This window comes from Linepithema humile, chromosome 7, assembly GCF_040581485.1.
Source record: "Linepithema humile isolate Giens D197 chromosome 7, Lhum_UNIL_v1.0, whole genome shotgun sequence".
NCBI classification, from domain to species: Eukaryota; Metazoa; Arthropoda; class Insecta; order Hymenoptera; family Formicidae; genus Linepithema; species Linepithema humile.
The window spans coordinates 7,508,619-7,534,083 of NC_090134.1; the positions used below are offsets into that span (position 1 = coordinate 7,508,619).

Here is a 25,465-nt window from a genome sequence, read left to right on the forward strand (position 1 = left end):
TATAGACAACTTACAATGTCAGGAATGCAATCGCAAATCTTCATTGTTTTGATAGTTGGCGGTATGTTCGTTGATACTTTCAGAGCTATCTAGTGCTTAGTTCATAAACACGCGCGATTACATGATCCGCGTACCATCTATAACATTTGCTGCCAATCATGTAATTCACGTGACTGCAATCACGTGACAATCGTAGCAATCTTCATGATTTTAAATTCGCATCCATTGCCTTAATGTAAACACAAACGTGAATATAAACGTAAGCAAATACAAGATCGTTCCAAAATGTCTCAAAGTATGAGACGCTCGTTAATTTCCGTGATAACGCAAGACAGTGTGTGCTTCTGAACTCGCCAGTTTTGTGATGGCACGCAAAGTGTGTTATTAACAGTGTCGATCATCAGATCCGATTGTTAATTCAGGCTCTTCGATAAATACGACGATAGATAATGTGGTACGATTATATATCACTCGGTTGGATATGCTTTATCTATTTGCTGGAATTAATTATTATGGTATTGACGTACATTTGGATGCTACGAAATGTTTTGCATATGGAGATGAATGGAACCATGGAAGAAGAAGTGGGACTAGCAGCTATGATGGCATAGAGAAATGCCTAGAGTGATCGGTGAGTGAATTCTAAATTAATATTTCCGTGTATGACAATTGATTCTGAATATTCGTTAATCGCTAGGATTGTCGCTCAAATGAGTATCACTGTTCGTGGATTTGATTACAATGATCCTTGATAGTCAGGACAGACAAAGGTGTTAGCACCGAGAACGAAGATCAAGATCAGCAATGAAGATTCTCTTTTTACAATTTGCACCTTGAGTTTGAAAACAAGGAGAATTATATTGATGATTATCAACGATCAATCACTGGTAAGAAACGTCATCATTTATCATTTCTGCACATAGTTATTTAGGCATCAATTGACTGAATAATTCTACTTTCAAAGTCAGTGTTTCTCAGAATGCATCTATATAGAATCTAGTATTCTAAACGTAAACATAACCATGGACAGATACATGACTGTGTCGGTAACCAGTGGATATGCTTGTCAATGTACTAGAAATTTTGACGCGAGGCAGGTCATATCTGACCTTTAGAATTTTTTCGACAATAAATCACAGGTTTAGTGCATATCATTAATGTCGTTAATGCGATCTTTTCAATAACTTGAAGCAATAAATACGGTAATTGTTGAGACAAAATGTGGGACATAAATTATACTTCTTTATTGTGCTTGTGCCAATTCTTCTTAGTGACATGGTACGTCATGGATTACTTTGTAAACGTCAGAGATATTTTTCTACAGAGATATTTTGTGTATCTAAGTATGCTGTTAATATTATATTTGATTTGGGAGTTAATTATAAAGCAGCCAGAAGTTCGGCAAGTGATATCAAACTATCATAATCATACAAAATAACATAATTGGAGATTTGAAGATATACTAGAACAATTTTCAAAATCGGTGAGTGAATCTTGAATTTATATGATTATTTTTGTGCGCAAAAAATGAAATTTAGAGCTGTCTGATTTTGTTGCAGAAGGAAATTAGAAATTATAATAAAATTAGATAAATTCAAATTACTAAACTTGTAGTCAATTAATCGAAAGGAAAATGTGATCCTTTATCTTGATAGCAGTATTCAATTCTGCTCTGGTCATTTTATGATTCAATCTGTTAGTTTTATTTTCGATATTGGTAGTCAGAATGTTTATATGGAGTGGCTTCAAAAGATAGTTGATGCGAGTTTCGCGTTTGTAACACTTCGCGTAAACGTAAACATAAACGTTGACAGTTACATCCTTCTGAAGCATGGCAAAGGTTTTATCAGATATTTGCCATTTTCCACAAAATATTGACGTGTAGTAGGTTCTACGGGTCCTCTAAAATTTATAATAAATCGCGTTTATAAATCACAATATGTATCGTTAGCGATTTAAATATTTTTAATACAAACTGTATTTTCGATAATTTGAAACGATAAATACAACTGATAATGTGGGCCGAAATACGGAGTATGAATCATCTCACGATAATCAATTTTTTATTATTAATATATACTATGCGGTATTGGTGGGACACGGAATCTATTCTCTCATTAACAGTATGGTTTTCTTGGCTGATTTTGCTTGATTGGCATGAAATTGAACACGCAGAATTGCAAAGAAATGACGAGCTGCAGTTGAATAAACCAAATAATACAACTCGAAGTGTTCGAAGAATGGAGGATTTCTAAACAATTGGTGAGTGAATCTTGAATCGATATTTTCATGCGCGAAATTTGGAGTACGTATTGATTTTATGTTGATTAAATTCGTAACGAGAGATAAAAATTCGATCGGATTAGTAAAATAAATCCATATTTGCGGACACAAAAACGGCGAACATTTTATCGAAATGTGATTATTCATCTTGGCTAATTTTTTTGCAGTACACTGATTCATTGCAGTTCTTGTTTCGCAAATGATATGGTAGGATTTTGTAAAGTTGATTGCTGCTCCATTTCTGTTCGCACGTGCATAGGATTTCGTAGTTCCGTTGTTCCAATGTAAACAGGTAATCGATCACATGAAAACGTCGGAAAGCTCTTATCGGCGTGATGCTCGCCAATCTTGAAGATACATCAATGCGAGGCAAATCGTGTCTGTCATCCAGGATTTTTTGAAATTTGAATTGTTGATCGCATTGATGATTAATCGCGCACGGTGTATTAGCAGTGTTAGTCCATCGTTAATGCGAGTTTTTCGATCATTTTAAACAGTAGACACATCACTGTGAAAAAATGCAGGACATTGATTTTCATTTAACCTTTTATCAATACCTTGTGTATTTCTCTCTAATCATATGGTATATTTTGATGTATCGGAGATTCGAGTTTCACTTCAGAAGCTTAATTTATGATTCAAATGGAGGTACTCGACAAGAACGATTGGTGAGTGAATCTTGATATTCTCACGTGTGAAATAAAATTTTTCAGCTGTTGTGTGAAACGCATCTAGTGAATTTGTAGAGGATAGAATAGATGAAAGATAAGAACATCAAATGGGATGGTGAACTGATTGTAATTGATTAATGTGGTCATTTATTTTGACGATAGCATTAGTCTCTGCATTCTTCTTCATATATCAATCCTTTATAATTTTCGTAATGTATACTTTCAGGCTTGATTTACACAGGATGGTTTCGATAGGCAGTCGCCGTACTACTTCTCTTGATGCGAATGTCACATCTGTTGTTTCGATGCAAACATAAACAATTCACTTGACCATGCTTGTAAATGTAGCGAAGCTTCTATCGACGAGATGCTCGAAGGAAATATAGTGAAGTAGATCGTGTCAGTCATTCAAGATTCTCCCAAGTTCGCGTAATTACTATGCGCTTAACGATATGTTAACGATATCAATTCGAAAATTGTTCGATAATTTAAAAAATATGGCGAAAATTATCGTCAATGCATGGTTTGTCGGGATAATCCTAATTTGTCTCCTGGCATCGTATATTGCTTATTACACGAAATTTTTTTATTACATACAAGAATGGCTTTATTTTGAAAGCAACGAAACATATGAAGCAGAGCTGTAGTATCTGTGAACGATCGGTGAGTGAATTTTGAATTAATATTTTCCTGCACGAGTTAAAATTCAGATTGTATGTTGAGTGCATCTAGTAAATTCATACCGAAAGGATAGAAATCGTAACGGTTAATTACTTGAAATGTAATCGTTCATTTTCACAACAGTATTCTTAGCAATAATGTTATCCACTTTGTCTATGGTTCTACTTTCGAAATTTGTCCCCTCAAAATTCATTTTTGTAAGATAGCTTAGGAGGGCAATTTTATGCGCGCATCTGAATTTTTCAGTATCTCTATATGTAAATAATAAACGTAAGCGTGATTGTCCTAAGACGTTTCGAAACTTTTATCAGCACTTGCCAGTATTTTAAAAACACTACGATTGTGTATGTTAAATAACAATAACCCGATTGGTAGATTTATATTTCTATATCGCCAATCACTTTGATTTTCCAAAAGTTTTCGTTAGTATTAATCTTCGTGTCAAGACATAGCTCGTCTTAGACATATGACATAGATCGTAGTCGCGTCTTGTACGCCATTGAGAAATCTCTGTTTGTACAACGAAGTTACTTCAATTACAATAATAAATGCACATAGCGTGCGAGTTGGCGGCCTTGGTATTGTTGACGCGAGATTTTCGATTATTGAGAGCAATAAATGGAAAGAAAATGTGTTCTATACGTTTTAATATTATTTTGTTGGTTACTATCAACATGGTTTGGTTTTGGTATTTCAATTCGTCACGGAATGGCTCTCAATTCGAACTAGTTATCCAGTCTTTACTTAAACCGGATAGATTAACTAAATACATTCAGTCGTTACCGATATTTTAATAGCACGGGTAAGTAAATTATGGATTGGTATTTTCTCGTGTGAAATAAAATTTTAAGTGTTTCAGCCGTGTGTAGTGATTTTAAAGCGAAGACAAAAATTAGTTGATCGAAAATAAGAATTTTGAATTGTACTTGTGGATATAAAAGACAGCCGAAAGAAATATTGCGATTCATTCCTGCAGCAACATTGGTTTTTGCAAGATTCGTTTTATTTATACACCAATTAGCTACAGTTTTTTCGAAAGTAGTATTCTCAAAATTCGTTTATATAGAGTGGTTTTGAAAGAAAAAATCGATATTCTCAAGCGAGATCAAAAGTCATTCATTTTTTGTTTTGATCGAAAGTATAAATTCTTCGTTCTCAACATGCAATATCTCGATGCTTTAAAAAGTTCAAATTAAATTCCTATTAAACTAAAATCCATCTAAAATTACTTAAAAAACAGAGTCTCATTGATTATTTACATTTCTAATTTGCTAGAAAAATGTTCGACAATTGAATAACTAAGTGTCTAAATCTAAATTCTGGACGAAAAACAGTTGAATTCGTCCAAGAATACATTATCATTAAGGATTCTCGTGTCTTCCGAGTCACCTTGTATTCACCTCGTCTCGCTTCCCGAAAGCATGAAACACATGAAGTAACGATGATACACAAAATACATTGCGACGTTTAGGGAACTTTCCAATTCGTTATATTCGTAAGACATGTCATAGAATAACATTGACGTTTCAACATACCTTCGATGAGCGAAGGGAGAAAATCGAAGGCCGAGATTACGACGACGTGACTCGAGATAACGCATTGAAAAAGTCATACAAAATCAGAGCTAATAACGGCTCTCTAACTAAATTGGTATACGACGGATAGTGTCTAAGAGGTAGTAGCAGCAGCGATGCTTTCTCAACGTAGTCAACAAGGTTTCCTAACTTCTTCCTTTTGCCTAATCAGTTCTTCCGCCCGCCACGTCTCTTCATTGAAGATGTGCACTGAGGGCAATACCACTTTCCCTTGGGTGGCGCGGTGATGCCCACACAAGGATAATGGAACCATTCAAAGGGACACTGAAAATGGCAACGTTATAGACCTTCTCCTCTGCGCTCTAAAGCATAATTTATAAAAAATATCGTACATCTGAATTGTCGCACGCAACCATGTCACCGTACGATACTTGATTGCATATACAGTAACGTGGCTCGTTGGGATCGTACGTCCAGTCTGGATTGTCCGTGTCCACTACTTGCGTCGTTGTTGTTACCACCGGTGGCGATACGGGCTGCTGGATCGTAGCTGCGATTACGCTTGAGCTTGGTACTGTGGCAGTCACTTTCCTATAATTCAAGATCGCAATCTTTAAATTGCCGCGTAGGAAATTTGTTTACAAAATTCATTGAAGGATTGTAGTCTTTTTAATTTAATAGAGATTTCTAATCCAATATCCAAAGTGTCTCTGTTTCTTTCAAAATTAAATATATAACATTAAAGATACTTAATTAACATTAAATAAACTTAATATAAACTAATAACATAAACTGATATATAATACAAATCGTCGAAAAAAAATACTTAAACAGAGAGAATGTATCACAGATTAATTTGCAATTCGCTTTCTTCTTTTTATATATTTTATGTACTTTTTATGCTTCTTTGTGGTTTCCTGAATGGCTGCAATAGCAGTTTGCGCTGCGCCGGCCAGCTCTTTGCTAAATTCCGCAGCGTGAACACCACCGGTATTGATGGCCTCGTAGCTGGCTTTGAGACTAGCTGATCGTCTGCCCTGTTGCATCGATTGCGTGGCGGCAATCGCTTGCGACGCGGCTGCTGCAATCGCGTTACCACCGGCGCCGATGTGACCGAGATTGTAACACACAGAGCCAACGGAATTAGCGATTGCCGCCGGTGCCGGGGCGACATTGGTCGCGATAATAGGCCCGGAATTCGCCGACGCTGGCCGCGATTCAGGCAGATTCGTCATCGCTGGTAGCTTCTCAATCGCCAGCTTCTTCTCGACCGACGTGGAAGACGCATTGGAGTCTCGCCGTTTCTCCGATCGAGCTAAAATTTTATCGAGCATAAAATTTAATAATTGTTACAACTTGGATATTATTCTGATCAGAAAATAACAGATTTGCTACAGTCGACAAATTCTACAAATCATCCTCGAGCTTTTTCATCGGAGAATATTAATTTTTTTACAACTTTAGTATTGTTTTATATGGAAATTAAAATTTATGTTAATGATATATTTACAGTGACTGTGATTGTCCCGCGTTCTGCTCGGCGTGAAACTGTAACGATTCTCTTTTTGACTGCTATTCGTGGTTGGTTGATCCAATTCCAAGGATCTTTTCTCCAGAATTTCAGTAATGCCCTTATTATCAGTCTCCAGTTCCATCTTAAACTTTTGCAACTCCTGATCCAGCCTTCTCAGGTACTTGTCCACTAAATCATACATTTGAGTGGCTAGGTGCACCTTCTCATCAGCGTCCTCCAGAGTTTTATAATATTCTCTTCTGATTGCCTCATATTCCGCCTCCTTTTCATTAGGCTTCATCTTTTTGACATTGCAGAAGAATGTCTTTACTTTCTTTTCAAGGCTATCCATAGAGTCTGAAAAGATGAAATTTTATTATTATTGTTATCTCTGTTATATATCAAATAGTACATACTTTGTACGCCTAGATCCATCTCTCTCATCTCAGTGAATCGATCCCTCAGCTCTTGTGGAAGATGCTCGATCACTGAAACCATAAAACGTTAGTTAAAAAATCATCAGTTGTTTATAAATACAAAGTAAATTCTGTCAGTCCGAGATTGATATATATTTTATTCCAAATAATCTATGCGATTAAACTTCTTTTGGTTCTTTTTGTGATTTTGTATCAATCTTTTTCATTTATTTTATTAACAAATAGACATTGAATTCATTACAAAACTGATATTCCTTTTTATCATTATTATTTATGTTAACTTTTTTCATTGAGTTTTCTTTATTACATCAATGAAACAGTATATCATTGTTACTGTGTACATTAGAATTTTTTGACTCAATTATGATCCAAAAGAAGAATATTTTAATTAATTTTTAATCAATCCTAAAAACATGAAAACAATGAAATTTAACATTCATTAACTTACAAATTATGATAATTATTTATTATTTTCTATTAACAATTAATAATAGCGTGTGTAATATCGATAAACACGCGCCTAACCTCTCGGTGCAAAATCGCATCGCAAGATAAACGCGACTTTTTGTCATTTTAGAATAATCGCGGTCGGCGTGCAAAAGGATACGCGGATCGGCCCGCGGAACATCAATAAAAATGGCTGCATTCGTCACGAATACGTAAAGTCATACAAGCAGATCGAGCTTTTTTTAGGTTAATTGTGCCACGAGAGGAGGTTAGAATTTCGTGGACGAATCGAGCACGACGCATTTCTTACGCACTTTCGACGTAATCCTCGAGGTAGAGCATTTTTTCACGTTGCAGATGCCCACGATTAGTATGCTTGACTAGTATCCGCTTCTGGTCGTCGAAAACTCGCGAAATTCTGTGCGAATTTTCAGTGAAAAGCGCTGCTCGATCGAAAGCGTGCTCGTGCGCGTCCAATCCTTCCGCTTCTGCATTTTCGGGACAATTTTAGTGCTTTTAAGTTTTCAATCAAAACTTGCGGTCAGGATTCCTGGAAAAGTGTGATTCGCGTTAAAACATGTTCGCCAAGAAGCGAACGTGATTAGAATGATATAGCTTGATTTAGGATTATTTGGAGCATAGTCGTGTATCTCACCGTGTTGCGTGAGGGGGCAGGGATGTAGTTTACCGTCTGGTGCCCAATTAAAAGAATAGCTTTTTTTTATACTTCCTTAATTCGTCTTCAATAAATTGCTAATTATGAGAATTCTGGATTACTCGTCAATTCATTTAATACTGAAAAATTTACATTCTTAGCAAACTTTTTTTTAGATATTAGAAAAATAACCAGCAAAAGTGAAGGAACAAAGTATCCTTGCAAAATTTTGTTGTAGTTTATACATTTTATTCAATTGATTTTCGGGTTGATTCTTTCGAAGAATATAAATCTTTTTCACAATTCGCGTATTTATCAATGATTCTTTCAATTAATTTTTCTACTTTTTTTAATTTTCGAGATTTATTATATAAGAAATTTTTTTTGCAGCAAGATGATACGTCGAAGTCCAACACGTATAGAGATGCGTCTAGATGATCTGCAAGAATATGAAGAAATAAGGAAAGCACACGAAGCAAAAAAGGATCCTGAGAAAAAATCATCTATGAATCCTCCCGCATGGGGTGGCAAGGTTCCTCAGAGCGAAATTCACGAACGAATTGGTTACATGCCGCAACAACATCCACCCACGCATAATCGAGCTACAACATAGCAACTTATGTAGAATGTACAAATATCAACAATACTGTGTTCAGCAATAAACAGCAGCAAAATTATGTCATGAAACATAATTTTGTTTTTAAATCATTCGTTATTTGACATATTTATGTGAATGTAATAGTTCTTTTTATTTAATAAGAATTAATTTTCCTAATCTTATGCTTAATCAGTTGTAATTACAAACAAATGGTTTTATATTATGACAGTTTATTTACAAATTACTATTACAAAATATACGAAATTAATGGACGATGTCTACATTTTTTTTCTTCTTCTTCATTTTTATTGGAATAGGTCCTGGCATTTTGAATACCGTACTTAAAAAAAAAGCAATAATTCGTAATTATCATATATAACAAGATATATAATTTTAAAAATTCATAAAAATACTTACTGACAAGTTGTGCATATTGGACTGAATTTGCAGAAAACTGTAAGAAAGATAATTTAATATCTTTTCAACATAAATAAATTTAACAATATTCTTTAAATTCAACTTGTTTTTGACTAAAATAGCTATAAATTTTATATAATTTTATAATAGCGCTTACTTGACAAACATATGGAGCAAACATATCCAATGTCAATAAGTTCCTGATGACAAAAGCATGCTGCTCTATAGTCCACTTTTACTGGCGGGGGAAGAACTAGTTTTGATCTAACATTAGGATCTGGCAGGAAAACCCACTAAATTATAAAGAAAACAATTCTATTATAGCATATACAATTAAAGTAATAAATACATAAAATTAACCATAAATAATCTTACCAATAAATATTGTAACAATCCAGCAAGCTGTGGTATCTTCAGATAATTACCACCTGTTATGTCACAACCCTGTTGCAAGAGTGTCAGTTCTTGATCCAAACTACACACATCCAGAATGACATTCTGGAAGCAATCAATAAGATTTCTTCCATTATAAAAGTTATGAACTGTACTATAATAATAAAAATCTAATAACCAACCATTCTCTGTGCTGTGAAAAATATATTCATATAATTCATGTACTGTGTGGCTGAGTCATTACTGGCAGTGATCACCAGTATTCTGGGATATAGCTTTTGACCAGCAATTTTTTCACGTTCCAATCGAGCAATATAACACAGTGCCATACTAAGTGCACCAGAGATGAGACTCTCTATATTTAGTGGAGTATCCATGGAGATTTCACTGATGACCTGCTGTAATTGTTGGCGCACTGTACGCTCTACCATGGTAAACTTCTCATACTGACCATCCATCTGTCTTATTTCTGCTGCGTTTTCACATGGATAAAGAAATCTGGTGCTATGACCGTGACATGCCATAATTGCCAGTTCATTATTGGATGACTGCATGAGATGAGCATTAGCAAAAACAACTGTAGAATCTAAGCATTGTGATAATATCTTTGTTTCTTGCTTCACAATCCGCTGCACTGGATTAACGTCCAATATGATCACCAGCAAACTCGTTTCTATTTCTAAAAAAATTTATAAATATATAAATAAACAAAAAAATAATTAGTTTTATTTTAAAAGATAAAAATAGTTTTATATATAAAAATGTTAATATACCAGTTGACATTTTGCTGAAACTATTAAATAACTTTCAAATGAGAAGATTTTTTTTATTCTATTCAGAAAATTTATGTAAACATTTTGTAAAATCCATCGATGAAAGTAAATACAATAGAGGTATTATTAGAGGTTATAAAGCACTTAAAAACACTACACATAACAGCAAGTGAATGATAAACATGTACGCCATTAGCGACAAATGCGGCCAGAATTAGAACTTTTTAACTACGCTTGTGTGCATCTCTAACCTAACTGACGTCACATGTCCGTGTGCGCTCGGCTTTCGGTTTGTAGAAGCGAGCGGACATACGTTTTGCGTCTCCTTTCTACTAAACCGGTTTATGAAGTGACGTTGCGCGCGTCTTGATAACAAAAATGCTTTCCTGAGTTTCACTCCACGCAAAATCTTTTCTGAGACTTACAGCCTTTCATAAAATTTTATGATATTTATTAATAAAATATTTTAACATCACGTATCTATAGAAAATGATTTTTTACGTGACAATGTTAAAAGAATGCTTGTAAAATGTTACAAAATTAAAAATGCCAATCGTTAAAAAAATTTTAAAATGATGTCTTTTTTTAGGATATTTTTAGAACATCCTAAAGATATCAATTTTAAAATGTTTTTAGAATGTCCTAAAGATACCTTATTTAGGACGTTTTTAGAACGTCTTTAGACGTCTTTATATTTATTATATATATGTATAATATATGTATAATGTTATATATAAATATAGTATTATGCAATAGTAGCCGAGAATACACACACATCTGTCTTCCTTCTACATTTACTACTGTGTATAGTGAGAATATTAAAAACTAAAATAGACATGAGACAGATGTCCCTGGTCAATATAAGACACTATAAACGTGAGTATTCTCACGTCTGCGCCATTTTCGCTCCATTTTTCCACTCCTTGCCCTCTCTCCCTTTTAGCTTCTTAGCTCGCCCTCGCTGAGCTAAGAAGTTTATGGTGATTAGGCGAGAGGGCAAGGAGTGGGGGAATGGAGCGAAAATGGCGCAGACGTGAGAATACCTACATCTTTATAGCGTTTTCGATTATACAGGATTTGAACGACCCAGGGTTGATCAATCACTATTTTACTATAAATGCAAGTCTTTCATTGGTGGAGAGGTTGCAATGACGTCATTAACCAACCCTGGGTCGTTCAAATCCTGTATAATCGAAAACGCTATTAGTGTTCTAGTCAATATAGCTCTCTCTTTTTCACAGTGGACCACCTTCCACTCCTTCAAGGCTCACTTTAGTATGTTTGATTGGACATCATACAGCATACAGTGCATGTAAGCCATTACGTGATTGGTGCGTGTAAGCCACGTGAGCTTCTTGGCACCACTGCGCTGCGCTGTGTTTGGCACACTAATATTTCAAAATTATTAAGCTGTAACGGTTTTATAACGATTTTTGTAACGGTCACTGTGCATCACTGTGCTTTTCGCTTTTAGTAAATATTCTACTTTGAAAATGCCGGTTTCCTTAAATGCTATCACCCTTTGTAATTTTAAGTCAATTCGGGGACAGGTAACAATTACTCCCTTCCCATCACTTACAACAATTATCGGTCCAAATGGATCTGGTAAGATTTTGTATTGTCTGTAGCGTGTAGGTTATTTGAAATAATTTTTTTTAATTTTTTATTTTTATCAAATAAAAGTAATTTGTTTATTTATAAGACGTTTTTAGCAAATAAATGTTATTTGTAAAATTTGTTTATTTATAAGACGTTTAGATGTTTAATTAATGGAATTAAGAAAAATTTTATATAATTTCTGCATTTTTTTTTATATTGCATTTATATTCTATTTAAAATACATAGAAGCTTGCGTATGATATTTTAGGAAAATCAAATATTATGGATGGAGTAAGATTTGTTTTGGGAGAGAAGCCAGATGCTTTGCGTGTTAAATGCCTCAGTGACCTCGTTCATGGAGCTATTATTAGAACGCCAAGAACGGAAGGGTATTAAGGATATTTTACGTTATTTTTTAATTAATTTTTTTGTCATGCTTAATTGATTTTTACTTATGTTACAGTACCTACGTAAAAATAGTCTTCACGGAAAACAATAATGAAGAAAAAAGTATCACAATAAATGAAGAAACAATAATAAATAAAGAAAAAAGTTTCACAAGGATAATACATAATGAAGACAGTCAATATGATATAGATGGCGAGGTACTACAATTTTGTGTTTAATTATATTTTGAAATTTTTAAAAATTATTTGTATTGTATGACTGATTTATTTTTTATTTTATTGTATCACAGATTGTCACACATAATTTTTATATGGCTGAACTCAAAAAATTTGGCTTGGATATAAACTTGGGCAATTTTTTTATGCCTCAAGGCTACATCGAATGTTTGGCAACAAAACTGCCAAAAGAGCTGACTGTAATGTTTGAAATGATTAGTGGTTCAAACTCTTACGAAGGCATTTACACGAGGTATATTTTTACTTCAATGGATGATACAAATTTTATTATATAAAATTTAGTAAATTTATTAAGTTTTTTTTAAATTATGATTTTTATATCTTTAATATTATGGTAGATTAATGGAAAAGAATCAGGAATTGAAAATGAAAATACATTATACATTTCAAATGAAAAAACAATTATTGATGCAAAAGAAATGTACTATTGCGGAAGCAGAAGAAGCAGACAAATATTCAGAATTGCAGGAACAATACGTATGTTTGCTATATATTTATTTTCAATTTATATAAAATTTTTTCAGAAGTTGCTTTTATTTTTTTTATTCAATGGCAATATTTATAAAGAATTTCTACACATTATAGATTGAAATAAAAACACAACTGCAATTAGTTCAATTACTTCTTATTAAGAAGGCAGTTGACACCTTACAAAATAAGAAAAGAGAGAAAAAATTACAAATAGAGCAACGTCTATTTGACAAGAATAATGTGATGTCTTTATTAGAACAACATAATTCACAATTTAAGTCATTATCCAATTCTGTGGAAGCTATCGAAAAAGACATTCAAGAATTGGACAATGTTATTCAAAACTGCAAAAATAATCACGTTAGGCATTTAACAACTGTTTTATATTGGCAAAAACACCGTGATCACGCTCACGCTTGCCTGAACAATGGGAATGAAGCACGTGATAATAACATCAAAATCATTCAAGAATTAAAAGATGAATTAAAACAGATAAACAAAAAATTGAAAAAGATGAAAGAAGCATCACAGGACATAGAACTCACCAATTCCCAGGTACTATATCAATTCAAAACCTAAGATATTATATAAATAGATTTGTGTTTCTCTTATTTTATAATAAAACTTTGTTTATAAAAGAAACTTGACTAACACAAAAATTATCTAAGGTTAAACATTATTGCGAATTGAAAAGCGAAGTTGAATACCGAGCGAAGGATTTTGTAGAGCAAATAAATAGATTGATGCGTAATCAAGAACCAGATCGCATTAAATTCGAAAACGAAAATAGGATTAAGCAGGAACTGGAGGACAAAATAAAGCGAGACACATTTAAGAAGGATAATCTTGAAAAGTGTCTCCAAGGACTCCAAGATTCAGACGCCAAATTCAAAAGAACTTTAGAGAGTAAGATAAAAGACAGAAAGGAGTTAATCAAGGAAATTAACACAATAAAAACTACATCGATAAAATTGAGCAACGATATTGCAAATATTTCCAAAGAGCTTGGCCAAGCTGATATCAGTTCGCAAGAAAAGAAAAAAGTAGAAATAATCAAAAATTTGAAACAATTTTCTGGCGTGGTATAATTTTTATTGTCATTACAACCCAGATAGTAGTAATAATAATTATTGTGTATAAAAAATTAATGTATATTTCGCTTTTTAGCATGGCCGATTATCTCAGTTATGTAGGCCTATACATCGACGGTACTATGTTCCTGTGATTAAAGTTTTTGGTAAAAATATAGACGCTATTATCGTTGATACTACACATACAGCGATCCAGTGTATTCAATATCTAAAACAGCAAAAACTAGCTGCTGAAACATTTTTACCACTTGATTCAATTAAACCGGTTCATTTGAAGGAAAACTTACGGTAAGTTAATTTTTAGAGAAAAAACCATTTTATCGTAATAAATAGTTTCATAATATCATTTATATTATAGTGATATAAAGGAACCGAAGAATGTTAAATTATTATTCGATGTGCTAAATGTTACACGTGCGGAAATAGCGAAGGCAGTTTTATTTGTTACCAAAAACGTTTTAGTTTGTGAGACCGCCGACGATGCAAGAAGAATGGCATATGAAATCGACAAACACAACGCTTACGATGTAATAATAATTATTTTTGAAATATTTAATTTTTATCTACTGTACTATTACATATTTACTATGTTTCAGTGTGTTTCATTGAATGGATGTTTTTATCGTAAAGATGGTCTGATATCTGGAGGAGAGGCCGATTTAATTTCAAAAGCGGAACAATGGATGAAGCAGAGGGAGTATGAGGGAGCACGGGATACATTCGCATTGGAGAAACAGAAGGTTGCAAATCTTTTATAGAATTATGCAGTGAATTATTGTATGTAATATTTTAAATATTATTTTTGTAGGAAGATTTAATGAAGGAACTTAACAAGCTGCCGAACATCTCACTCATGCGATCTGATCTTAATATACTAAAGGAAGAAATTGAAGGAATTTTTTTCCAAATTCTAGAGGTCAAACAAGATATAAAAGATTCTGTAAGTAATTATGGCAGAAACAACTCATATGCTGTCGATTTAAATATATGCACTATCATATGAGTACACGGATCTCTTGTATTTTTACAGGAAAGTAAAATTAAGGAAATTAATGAAATATTGCAACAGCACGCTCAAAATCTATCTTTGTCAAATGTGAGTACTTAAAAATAACCAGTTTTTTTGAAATTTTTATTGCAAGAATATTTTTTTTATTATTTGTTTAATTTCTAGTCGACAATATCGGAAATTCAACATAATATGCAAGAAACAAATCAAAATATTAAAAGCATACAGGAACATATTGATACAATTAGAAATGAAATTTTTGCTGATTTTTGTGAAGATATTAATATACCGGATATCAGCTACTATGAAAATAAACTGCTGTATGTTTAAACCTTTAAATATTAAGTATATAATAAAAAATAAGTTTTACGAAGTTTTAAGAAAACAAATCAATTTTTTCAGGATTTATAGAGAAGAGGAAGAGAAGCGAATAAACCTTGAGAAGCAATACGGTCTTATCACGACTCAATTATCTTTCGAAAACGAACGCGATACAAAAGGTATATTTTTGGATCGTGTTTCTGAATGTATCATTTTTTATGTTTTACAATGTTTTTACGTATACTTGTAAATTTTGCGTGAATAGCTCCAATTTTGAAATGGAAACGTGCTTTGAAAAAAGCTGAGGAAGAGTTGAATAACGCGCAACAGCAAGAAACAATAATAAATAGTGAAATTGAACAAGAAGAAGTTAAATTATCGAAATTAAAGATGACTTATGTAAAGAAAGAAAACGATTTAAAGAATATAACAGAAAGCTTGAAGAAATATAATTCAGAACTTCGTGATATAACAAAGTTATATCTAGAAAATCAGAAAGCTCACATTGCTATACAAACACAAATAGATAAGAAGAAGGCAGAATGCAATGCTATACTTAGAGAATGCAAGGTTTGTAAAATTTTAAAGAACATGTCTATTCTAAAATACTTGACGTAAATGTTAAACATTAAATATTGATTTAGTCAGTGCGTTTAACAATGTCATGATTTTCACAGATGGAAGGTATTACTGTTCCAATAGCGAAGACATCACACGGTAGACTAGAAAAGTTTCTAAGCAATTCTAGTCCTGCTTCAAACGCGGAATCGTCGAATGAATGGGATATATCAGTAATGATTAATTTTTCACTTTTTCCCAAAAATCTCCGTGATAGTACAAAAGAAGGTTTGCAAAATATCATTGTACAGCTTGATGAAAAACTTACGGAGATTCAAAATCAAATTAAAACCATAGTAAAACCCAATCTTAAGGTATATAACATTTAAAAATTTTGTATAGTTTGTATAATAATTTAAAAAAAAAAAACAGTTTTATACGAATGTGAATAAACGTATAGGTTCATGAGAAGATAGATCCAATAAAGAAACATATATCAAGTTTAAACAAGAAACTTAAAACGTTGCGTCAGAGAGCTCTTCGTACTGAAAGAGAATTAAATGAAGTAAAAAATGAAAGACAAAGTTTATTTATGAATTGTTTACAATGCGTTGCTGCTGCAGTAGAGCCTATATACAAAGTTCGTACTTAAATACGCTTATTATACCATTTATTTGAAAGATTGTTTTTATGTATATTATAATTGTTATTTCATATTGTGTTTACATTTTTATGCAGGATTTGGTCAAAGAAAAATCGGCTCTAGCACTTCTAGTATCAGATAATACTGAGGAATCGTACGCAGGTGGTGTACATTATAGCTGTATACCGCCGTTTAAACTCTTTCAGCCAATGTCAAATCTATCGGGTGGAGAAAAATCACTCGCTAGTCTGGCATTACAATTCGCAATTCAATGGTACATTTTAATTCTTTGTACGATGTTTCGGCTGTGGCTAATAGCCGAAAGTCAAAATTGATTTCCAAAAGAATATGATTTTAATGCATTTTTATTTCCAGTTATAAGCCATCACCGTTTTTCATTATGGACGAAAGCGATGCGACATTGGATCAAATAAATATTGAAAACTTTATTCATTTTATTCGATCTTACTTGAAATCGGATGATATAAAAGTTATCATGATAACGTTGAATAAATCACTGTTTTCTCATTCCGATGCACTTATAGGAGTTACTACTGAGGTAAGTTGATAAGATATGCTATTTCATCACGAAATACATTTTAATTTTTATTTCAGCCTGACGCAGAATGTACCGAGAGTAAAGTATTTTCCATTTCATTGGATAAATATTCTAGCTGTTAATAGAAACATTTTTTTATTTTTATTATCGATAGGTTGGGGTGACGACAGAATATTTGTCAGTTTTAATTTTTATTTCAATTTTAGTTTTATTTCGTGAAATTGACATGTGCCATTATTAACAATTATTACTTTTATAAATAATTTATGTTAAAATGGCTAAATTATTATATTTTATATTGTATTTTATATGTATATAATTTTTTTTAAATTATGGTTGATCTGTGTGTGATATTGGTGACGATAGAATATTATCAATTTTAATTTTTATTTCAGTTTTAATTTTATTTTTTATCGTCGTGAAATTGTTACATGTGCCATTAACCAAACAATTATTATTTTCATAAATAACCCCTATGTTAAAATGGCTAAATTATTATATTTTATATTGTATAATTTATATGTAGTATTTATATATAATTTTTTTTTAATTTATTACATGTCAATGCAATTTGTAAGACAAAACTGTGTCAATTGCATTGTTTCAATTGCTGTTGTTTGTACAAATATAGTAACTCTGATTTATAGTTGCAAGTAACAAACGAGGTGCAGGTCAATGCAGTCTATTGCAGTTCTGTCTCTAAATTATTTATATTTAATTCATTATATAAATACTTGTGTAATTCTTAACATTTATTAATAGCAACTAAAATCAGGATTTGGTTTACAAAGTTCTGAAGTCAGCCATGGCTTGTACACATGTCCATCGGCTTCTTTGCTGGGCATGTATGTGAAATAAGCTCTCTTGAACAATGTAGAAGGGAATTTTCCGAATTCCATGGTATTCCACATAGAACGGGCGTAAGAAACACGTTCTTTACGTACTCCGCTCTGGAAAATTGCTCTCTTTTCTTCAATCTGTTCAAAGAGCATATTAATAATTAATCAAATAGAAAAATCATTAATTTAAAAATATTGAAAATTGATACTTATAATTACATATTTTATCAATCATAGTTAGAAAATTATAATTTTAAGATATATGATTTCTGTACTTAAATTCGCAAGTATTAAAAATGGTTGTTAATATTGATAGTCGACCTTCTTTTTTATCTCCTTGGCTTGACTATAGGACAAACTTTTTAGCTGATGCCTTGTCATATTCAACGACGGTACCTCGAACTTCGGCATTCTTAACTTATCCAACAATTGCCAAGTGACAACGCTCTTTTGCATTAATTTTTCTGTGGAAACAAAAAAGAACCAATAACTGGATAAAGAAAAATAAGAAGCGATAAGAAATTAGCATCTTAATTTTGCGATCAAAATACTTTTGTCAGTTTCCGAAAAAACTATGCCTTTTCTGTACATGATCCAATCCTGAAGCTGCGGCATTAAATAACATTTCGGCAACTTGGCGAATGCATAGCCTTCCACATCCATTTTCTTCAATTCAGCCTGAAATATACAAGTTATATTTTATATTACGTACATATAAAATTTTTACATATAATCCAATTGATACTGATATTATCATTTATTTGCAGATAAATTGATTAAAACCGACATTTTGTAATTATCAGATTAAGATCGATGAAAGTACCTTTATTATCGTTCTAAGATTAAACTTGCTATCTTTAAGCTTTTTATCGCCATCGCCAGTTGTATTATCATCGATCTTCTCTCTGGTCTTCTCGATTATTTGTTTATATGATGCATTATCTCGCTGATAAACTTCGCCAGTAACTTCAGGATATTGCTTCTTTTCGTCAATTATTTTACTACTAATTTCTTTATGTAATACGTCTTTTTCATATTCTATTTTGCTGCTAATCTTTTTGCCAAGTGAATGCAATGCCTTCGGCGCTTTAGACACTTCCTTCGTGACACTTGTGTGGCTTTCTTTCGTCTTTTGACTCTGCTCAATTTCCTTCAATTTCTCTTCGTCGTATATTTCTTGGTGCGTCGCATAGGGTGCAACTTGTTCACTTTTATTCTCATAAATCAATCTGAACGCTTCATCCCTGGCCTTCTTTCTGCGATCGATTTCTGCCTTCAAGGCAGCGTCTTTCCTCGGCAACGGACCCGGAGGAATGTTCATCGGCGACCAATGACGATGTACAGCAGCTTGTAAAATATCTTCCTTGCTCGGTTCTGGTGTGTGCAACGGCGTGGACATCTTTAGACCATCGACTGCCTGCTGAGGCGATGACATAGAAACAGTTTCTGCTACATCTGATATATGGTATTCGATGTCGTCCGCGTTTTTTTTCACTTCTGATAAGGTGAATATCGTGTCCTTCACCATGGGTCTCGAGATGTCGACAATGGGCATAAAAGGTTGCTTCTTCAACGCCTTCAGTTTTTGTTGACGCGCTTTCCACTTGGCTCTTTCTTCATTTCGCTCCAGGATCTTTCTTTCGTTTTTGCATTCGCACACGGGTTTCATCACTTTTAATCTGCGAGGTCTACAATAATTCATATGACGTTTTATAATGGAAATTTGTCGATATTGGAAATTAAAAGTTATAAGGTAAAATGTTTTTTTTTTTTAATATCAATAATTATGACTGTATTATATCTAATTATTTTTTCTTATTAACCTGATACTTCGAGCAAACTTCTTGCAGGACGTCCAGCAGGGAGCATTATCCTCGCGCTGCGTAAAATGGTCCATCAATGCCGCATCCTTCAACGCCACTCTCCATCTCTCCTCTGGTGATTTGGACTCTATCAACTTCCGCCGAGCTTCTTCAATGTCATTCTTCTGATTGTCTTTTTTCACGTCATCGGTACAGTTGCACGATTTGGGCTTCTTCTGTATTCTTTTCACCAGGCTCTTAGGCCCGGAATATTTTTCGATCAACTTTAATCGTTCGTCTGTAGTTTCGCCAATGCACATATCGTACGGTGAGTCGAGAAGATCATATTCTGGAACATATTCGTCGCTTCTTCGTGGACTGGGAGATGGCGTGACGTAAACAACACCGTCGATGACTCTGTTCTCCTCTTCCAAATTTGGCTCTTCAACTCTCATCCCGTCTATTTTCTTTTCCACCACACCACTCACAAGAATCTTCTTTTTGCTCCTGTTCTCCCTGCAGTGACACGGTCGGCCTCCAGGACGAACTGGCATCGTTTCCAGAGGATAATCCGGTTCACAAAGATAAGCCAGGGTTTTCTTCGCTGGAAGCTCTTGTTCCGATCTCGTTCTCCAGCAGCAGGGTCTCTTCTCGATACGACTCTCTTCTTCATCGATCAGAGAATTGCCAGTCTCTTCTCTTTGCTCTTCTGACAATTCGTTCGGAAGAACCGGTTGAATGTCATCTAGGACTCCCGCAGGAAACTTGAACATATTTTTTAACCTTGCCATTTCTTGCTTCCGACTCTCCTCGGAATTGTAGGGAAAATCATAGAGCGACTTTGTTTGTTGCTTATTCTTCTTCGTTTTGTTTATTCGCGTCGATTTGAAAATTTTAGTTGCTAATTTTGACTCACTCTTGGCTGTAATGTTCTTCGATGATTTGTTTCTCCTCTTCTTTGTATTTTTCAAGTTTCCCTTTTTTTTGTTCCTTTTTTCTTGAACATTCTTTGATGGTTTCAAGGAGATTTTAGGATTTTTCTTATTAGTTTCCTTATTCAAAGAATCATTTTTAGCTTCTTTCAATTCCTTACTTAATATATCTTTTTGTCTTTCGTGCATTCTTAATGGCGCAGAGGTAGCAGGCAATGTTGGAGAAGTCAATTTCAGGCTCGTCTCATAGTCTGTTTCCACTGTTGTTTCTGCTGATGGCGCAATGCGCGATATATCCCAAGGATTATCGTAAGCGGGGTAATCAGGATCAGGGATGAACCTCTTCTTTTCTATTACATTCTTTTTTGGAACTTGAATCTCTTTTTTAACTACATCAACAGTTTCAGCTTTCTCTTTCCTTTTCTCTATTTCTTCTTTTTCTTTTTCCTTGTTCTTTATTTGCACTATCTCCTTCATAAAAGGATTGCGTCTGCAGGATTTGTCACCAGGATACATTTTACAGGAATATGCGCCTGGTTCGTCTGGTCTGTATTTTTTCCCAGGACACAATCCTTCGTCTTTCGTCCAAGGAATGTCGTCTTTACTAGTGGAAGGACTTGCATCCTTGTTGATCATTTGCTGAATGGCACATGCACAAGGTGGAATGTTCCTGATTGGCTGAGATACTGGAGGAACTGATGGAACTCGCGACGGTATGTGTATCTTTTCCTTTTGGACACCCGATATGTAGTACTGAGTTTCACCATTTTCATAAGCGACACCGTCAATGATGATATTCGTCTTGATTTCATCCTGCGATGCATTTTCCTCTAACAGATTGATCGGCGATCCTGTTGGACTCGGTCCTGGAGATTGCATCGCTATCGACGTCACACTGTATCTATTGCAAATAATATTTTTGTGCAATTATAGAAATAAATTTTCAGAATTTTAGTTTTCAAATTTTAGAATTTTTGTTTTGAGCAAGAAATTTATCCTACAATTACAAAATTAGAAAATGTCAGAACTCAAAAATGTCAAAGTTGAAAGACCAAGTGGTTTAAGAATTTAACGATTCACAAAAAAAAAATACTGATGTTAGAAGATGCAGAATTTAAAGACATAAAAATTCATAACTCAAAAATATTAATGTTAATATTAAAATAGCTAACAGTTATAATCTATTCAACAAAAGTTCTAATGAGAATATAATAAAGTATTAATTAAAATCGATCTAAAAGAGAGATATCCAATCCAATACATATTTATTACAATTAAATTACTCACTTATTTTTCCCTTCATCCTGCACCACATTGTCGATCAGCAAATGTGGCGTCTTAGTTTGTCTCAATTTTTCACGAGTCTTTCTAGTCTGTCGACAAGAGCAACAACTGTCGCAGATGGGTTTAAGAAATTTTGTAACAGTCTGCACACTCTTGATCAAATCGTCTGCTTTTTCCTGCACCTGGTTGAACTCCTCATCAACATTTTGCAGCCACTCCTGCCAATTTTTGGACAAATTTTCCCTTCCGCTAGGAAAGATCTTCTTAAATCTTTCGTCGCGTTGTAGCACAGCGAAGAACCTCTCGTCGCTGTTGGTGGGTGTCACATAGACTACGCCAGTAATTTCGTAAGTTGGAGGATGATCCTCGGATATACCAGTTATTGTATAAAGAGCGGTCTTCTCGCCCAACCAGGATTTTTGGCTTGCTCCTAGCGGTTTTAGCACGCCTAAAGATTTTTAAACAATCAAGTAAAAAAATTATTGCTTAATCCAATTTTTTTAACATTCTTAATACTTATAAAAATTATTTTCTGTTGCGTTTTCTATTTTCGATTAAGCGTTATAGTAGAATTGCAATAATTTATATCACAATTTATAATTATATTGTACCGCTAGCTTTGTATTCCACAGCTTCAAGTTTTTTATGAAGATCCTTTATCATAAAATCGAATTTTTTGTCATCATCTAGTTGATAAATGTCGAAAGTTGATTCTCCTGTTTCCAAATTTTTCTCTCCTAGAAAATCTTCATCTTTGTATTTTACTTGTTTATCAATATCAAGATTATCATGTTTACTAGTTTGATTAAACTTGGTAGCGGAAATCTTTTGCAGTTTCGCTCTAATTTCTTCAAGATATTCAGTAGCATTATTTTTTTCTCGTTTTGTAATTCGAGACAGTATTTTGTTACTAACAAAAAGGTGATCTTGTTCCTTGAATGGCAATATCACTTTCGGAATTGTAAGTAGTTTGCATTGTTTCCGCCATTTCTCCAAAGAATTTCGATAAGCAGCCCAATCAAAACGTTTAAAGAGTTCTTCGTTGTAAGGACAACTGCTTCTTCGCCTTTCCAGATATACTGGTTTTGCTAAAAAACAAATTATAACTGTGACTACAATAATATTTATATTTTGTTATTAATCAAATAATGTTTAATAATTATTGATGGAATTTACGTTTTAGTGGCAATTTTGGCATGATTACTGCTGGTAGTCTTCTATGTAATTCCTTTACTGTTTCTGGCAATGTCAGAAACGCGATGGCTGACAATATTATTCTCTCGTTGCAATTGTAAAATTTCTCTGCAAGTTTAATAATTCTGTTATTATTATGAGTAATTTTTCCACACAAATTTCATTAAAAAATTAATCTATTTTTTATTTTATCAGTAAAAATTTAAATTTACTATATTTCTCCTCGTAGAAATCATTTCCAGTTAAAATCTTATAAATTTCTCGTAGAAAATCGACACTATTCAATCCGCTTGATTTATGCAACTCTTTTATAATATTCGGATTTAACTTGAAGAACGTTGAAGTGATACCAATAGCCATCAATGTTGTTTGCGTGCCATTTGTTATCCTTTCTTTGTAATCGGCGTGTATTACATTTTCCAGATTCATTAAATTTTTTATCTGCAAATTTAAATAGTTTAATGTGAAAATCTTTAATTTTAAAATATAAACCAGACTTTATTTGCTACAAAATTTTTAATAAAAATTTTGATGCCACAACAATATTTTAATTTGTGTGTGTGTGTGTGTGTGTGTGTGATAAAAGCTCACCAGTCATTTAAATTTAATTACTTATCAAGCATTAAATTAAATTTTTGTCAAAATAAAATCTACTTGGGATCAATTCTATTCATGTATATCATACTTGATCCAGAGAAAAATCTTGGTACCACCGAGGATACTTGAGATCCAGTAAGTTTTTCATATGATTAACTGAAAAAAATAAAATTTATTTGTTAATATTAATTTACATATAAAAATTTATACATATAAAATGACAAATTATTTTAGTTTGATATTATGATGATTTAAACATTAAACTCTCTTCGTATTCACAAAAAGTCTTTAATATTATTCCTTCTAATGTAATCCTTCCTTGTAATAACATGTTTAATATATAATCATTCTCGCATGTCACTAAGAAAGTTGTCATTTTGTCTACATTTGTCTATTTTATTTTTTTATTAGTAAACATTTTAAGACTTTATTAAAAAGCGTATTTTTCAAATTTATTATAGAAATGATTATATCATCATCTTTTACAGTATTTTTATGCCAAGAATTAACATAAATAATACTAACATTTCTTTCTTGCGATAATGAATGCCATGTTGCTCGCTTTTTTGTGAACTCTTTGCTTTTCTGTCCAAAAAATATGCTTGGCTAATGCAATCTCATCCTCTAGATGCCATTTTACAGAACGATTATTTCTTTGAAAGTAATTTAATCCGTCGCTCTTTAGTTGTTGCTGATCTCCTATGTTTGACACTCTGATCTTGGTTGATCTCCTTTTTTCTCGGAGAATCCGTGGTGTGAAAAATGACACTTGCATCTTAGATACCGGACATTCGTGCATAGATATTGCCGTTAGTGATGATTTATAGGGTGGCTTTTGTTGGTTGTATTTTGAGAATGAATTGAAGCGATCCATAGAGCAGCAAAAGCCAAACGGCTTCAATCTTGAATATTTCTGCAACTTCCTTTGAAAAAAAATAATATCTAATAAATAATTATACTTTTCCTACCACATGTATGCAGATTAATGAATATTCAAGTAATATCTTTAAATAAAAATAAAAAACATAAATATAGAGATTATTCAGCTAATAAAAAGGGAAGCATTTTTTATAATGGAGAGAAAAGAAAATTAATAGAAGATTAGAATTATATATACACAGAATTCCATTAATAATCGTAATTATTTTAATGAGTATAATTCTATAAAAATATTTAGAAAATGTTTACTTTGTACGTGGCAGCAACATTTGTGTGCTGGGAGTCCTTAATAAAGTTTTGGACATTTTTGAAACAGAGATATAAACTATGATTCTAAATATATTGTTGAAGTAAACTTATTTGTAATTTGTGTGTGTAATACTTGTTAATTTAAAGAACGTTGTGAATAATTGGTTATAAAGATTGTAACTGAAATGTACAGGTTATGTCGAAACGACTGAAATTTTGAATTAATTTATACTGAAATTAGGGTTTTGTTTTGTTTATAACATGTGACTGCAATCAACTCTAACTAGGCAAAAATTAATAATAATAATTATAATACATAAAGCTTTATGTG

General features: G+C 32.9%; 4 protein-coding genes and 1 long non-coding RNA gene across 9 annotated transcripts; 2 read left to right on the forward strand and 3 right to left on the reverse strand.

Annotated features, from left to right (window-relative positions):
- Nucleotides 1-15: 15 nt before the first annotated feature.
- On the forward strand, nt 16-8,624 carry LOC105675744 (uncharacterized). Of its 3 annotated transcripts, none has more exons than XR_001101305.2 (5): nt 16-631; nt 698-887; nt 965-1,483; nt 1,539-2,262; nt 8,613-8,624. It is a non-coding gene; the product is annotated as an uncharacterized lncRNA (long non-coding RNA). The 3 variants fall into 3 exon arrangements; XR_001101304.2 differs by having other exon boundaries at nt 1,560-2,262; XR_010891350.1 differs by having other exon boundaries at nt 969-1,483; nt 1,560-2,262.
- Ing3 (Inhibitor of growth family, member 3) lies at nt 4,593-8,525 on the reverse strand. 2 transcript variants are annotated; one of them, XM_012373093.2, is made up of 7 exons: nt 8,223-8,525; nt 7,882-8,117; nt 7,100-7,171; nt 6,681-7,040; nt 6,065-6,485; nt 5,563-5,761; nt 4,593-5,494 (listed from the first exon to the last, which is right to left on the reverse strand). In XM_012373093.2, the coding sequence occupies exons 2-7, from the start codon at nt 7,907-7,909 to the stop codon at nt 5,378-5,380; spliced, it is 1,197 nt and encodes a 398-aa protein (XP_012228516.1). In that variant the 5' UTR covers nt 7,910-8,117; nt 8,223-8,525; the 3' UTR covers nt 4,593-5,377. The 2 variants fall into 2 exon arrangements, with proteins under 2 accessions (XP_012228516.1, XP_067215981.1); XM_067359880.1 differs by having other exon boundaries at nt 7,569-8,525.
- Nucleotides 8,625-9,033: 409 nt separating the features above from the next.
- Nucleotides 9,034-10,639, reverse strand: Tfb4 (transcription factor B4). The gene is made up of 6 exons (XM_012373101.2): nt 10,404-10,639; nt 9,813-10,309; nt 9,613-9,735; nt 9,395-9,530; nt 9,238-9,274; nt 9,034-9,160 (listed from the first exon to the last, which is right to left on the reverse strand). Exons 1-6 carry the CDS (start codon nt 10,411-10,413, stop codon nt 9,085-9,087), a joined length of 879 nt encoding a protein of 292 aa, XP_012228524.1. The 5' UTR covers nt 10,414-10,639; the 3' UTR covers nt 9,034-9,084.
- Nucleotides 10,640-10,698: 59 nt separating this feature from the next.
- LOC105675817 (structural maintenance of chromosomes protein 1A-like) lies at nt 10,699-18,450 on the forward strand. The gene is made up of 20 exons (XM_012373246.2): nt 10,699-12,008; nt 12,271-12,391; nt 12,466-12,607; nt 12,700-12,878; nt 12,985-13,123; nt 13,232-13,672; nt 13,786-14,199; nt 14,285-14,496; nt 14,567-14,735; nt 14,805-14,948; nt 15,017-15,148; nt 15,239-15,304; nt 15,383-15,537; nt 15,620-15,717; nt 15,804-16,108; nt 16,216-16,470; nt 16,557-16,736; nt 16,835-17,013; nt 17,115-17,298; nt 17,355-18,450. Exons 1-20 carry the CDS (start codon nt 11,897-11,899, stop codon nt 17,418-17,420), a joined length of 3,693 nt encoding a protein of 1,230 aa, XP_012228669.1. The 5' UTR covers nt 10,699-11,896; the 3' UTR covers nt 17,421-18,450.
- LOC105675720 (uncharacterized) lies at nt 18,054-25,446 on the reverse strand. 2 transcript variants are annotated; one of them, XM_012373060.2, is made up of 12 exons: nt 25,135-25,446; nt 24,472-24,869; nt 24,035-24,102; nt 23,562-23,790; nt 23,332-23,457; nt 22,767-23,243; nt 22,159-22,603; nt 19,961-21,772; nt 18,961-19,825; nt 18,689-18,815; nt 18,459-18,601; nt 18,054-18,275 (listed from the first exon to the last, which is right to left on the reverse strand). In XM_012373060.2, the coding sequence occupies exons 1-12, from the start codon at nt 25,188-25,190 to the stop codon at nt 18,054-18,056; spliced, it is 4,968 nt and encodes a 1,655-aa protein (XP_012228483.1). In that variant the 5' UTR covers nt 25,191-25,446. The 2 variants fall into 2 exon arrangements, with proteins under 2 accessions (XP_012228483.1, XP_012228485.1); XM_012373062.2 differs by lacking the exons at nt 24,035-24,102; nt 24,472-24,869; nt 25,135-25,446 and having other exon boundaries at nt 23,332-23,474; nt 23,562-23,696.
- Between the last annotated feature and the right edge of the window lie 19 nt (nt 25,447-25,465).

Coding starts and splice junctions, on each gene's coding strand:
- Ing3 (XM_012373093.2), bottom strand. CDS start 7,909: ATGCTCTACCTCGAGGATTACGTCGAAA. Junction 7,041..7,099: donor GATGGATCTAGGCGTACAAA/GTATGTACTATT, acceptor TCATCTTTTCAG/ACTCTATGGATAGCCTTGAA. Junction 5,762..6,064: donor ACCACAAAGAAGCATAAAAA/GTACATAAAATA, acceptor CTTGAATTATAG/GAAAGTGACTGCCACAGTAC.
- Tfb4 (XM_012373101.2), bottom strand. Junction 9,736..9,812: donor TTTTCACAGCACAGAGAATG/GTTGGTTATTAG, acceptor GATTGCTTCCAG/AATGTCATTCTGGATGTGTG. Junction 9,275..9,394: donor TTGCTCCATATGTTTGTCAA/GTAAGCGCTATT, acceptor TCTTTCTTACAG/TTTTCTGCAAATTCAGTCCA.
- LOC105675817 (XM_012373246.2), top strand. CDS start 11,897: ATGCCGGTTTCCTTAAATGCTATCACCCTTTGTAATTTTAAGTCAATT. Junction 14,736..14,804: donor ACAAACACAACGCTTACGAT/GTAATAATAATT, acceptor ACTATGTTTCAG/TGTGTTTCATTGAATGGATG. Junction 15,305..15,382: donor AAAATCTATCTTTGTCAAAT/GTGAGTACTTAA, acceptor TTTAATTTCTAG/TCGACAATATCGGAAATTCA.
- LOC105675720 (XM_012373060.2), bottom strand. CDS start 25,190: ATGTCCAAAACTTTATTAAGGACTCCCAGCACACAAATGTTGCTGCCA. Junction 21,773..22,158: donor CAGGATGAAGGGAAAAATAA/GTGAGTAATTTA, acceptor TATTTGCAATAG/ATACAGTGTGACGTCGATAG. Junction 18,816..18,960: donor ATCTTAGAACGATAATAAAG/GTACTTTCATCG, acceptor TGTATATTTCAG/GCTGAATTGAAGAAAATGGA.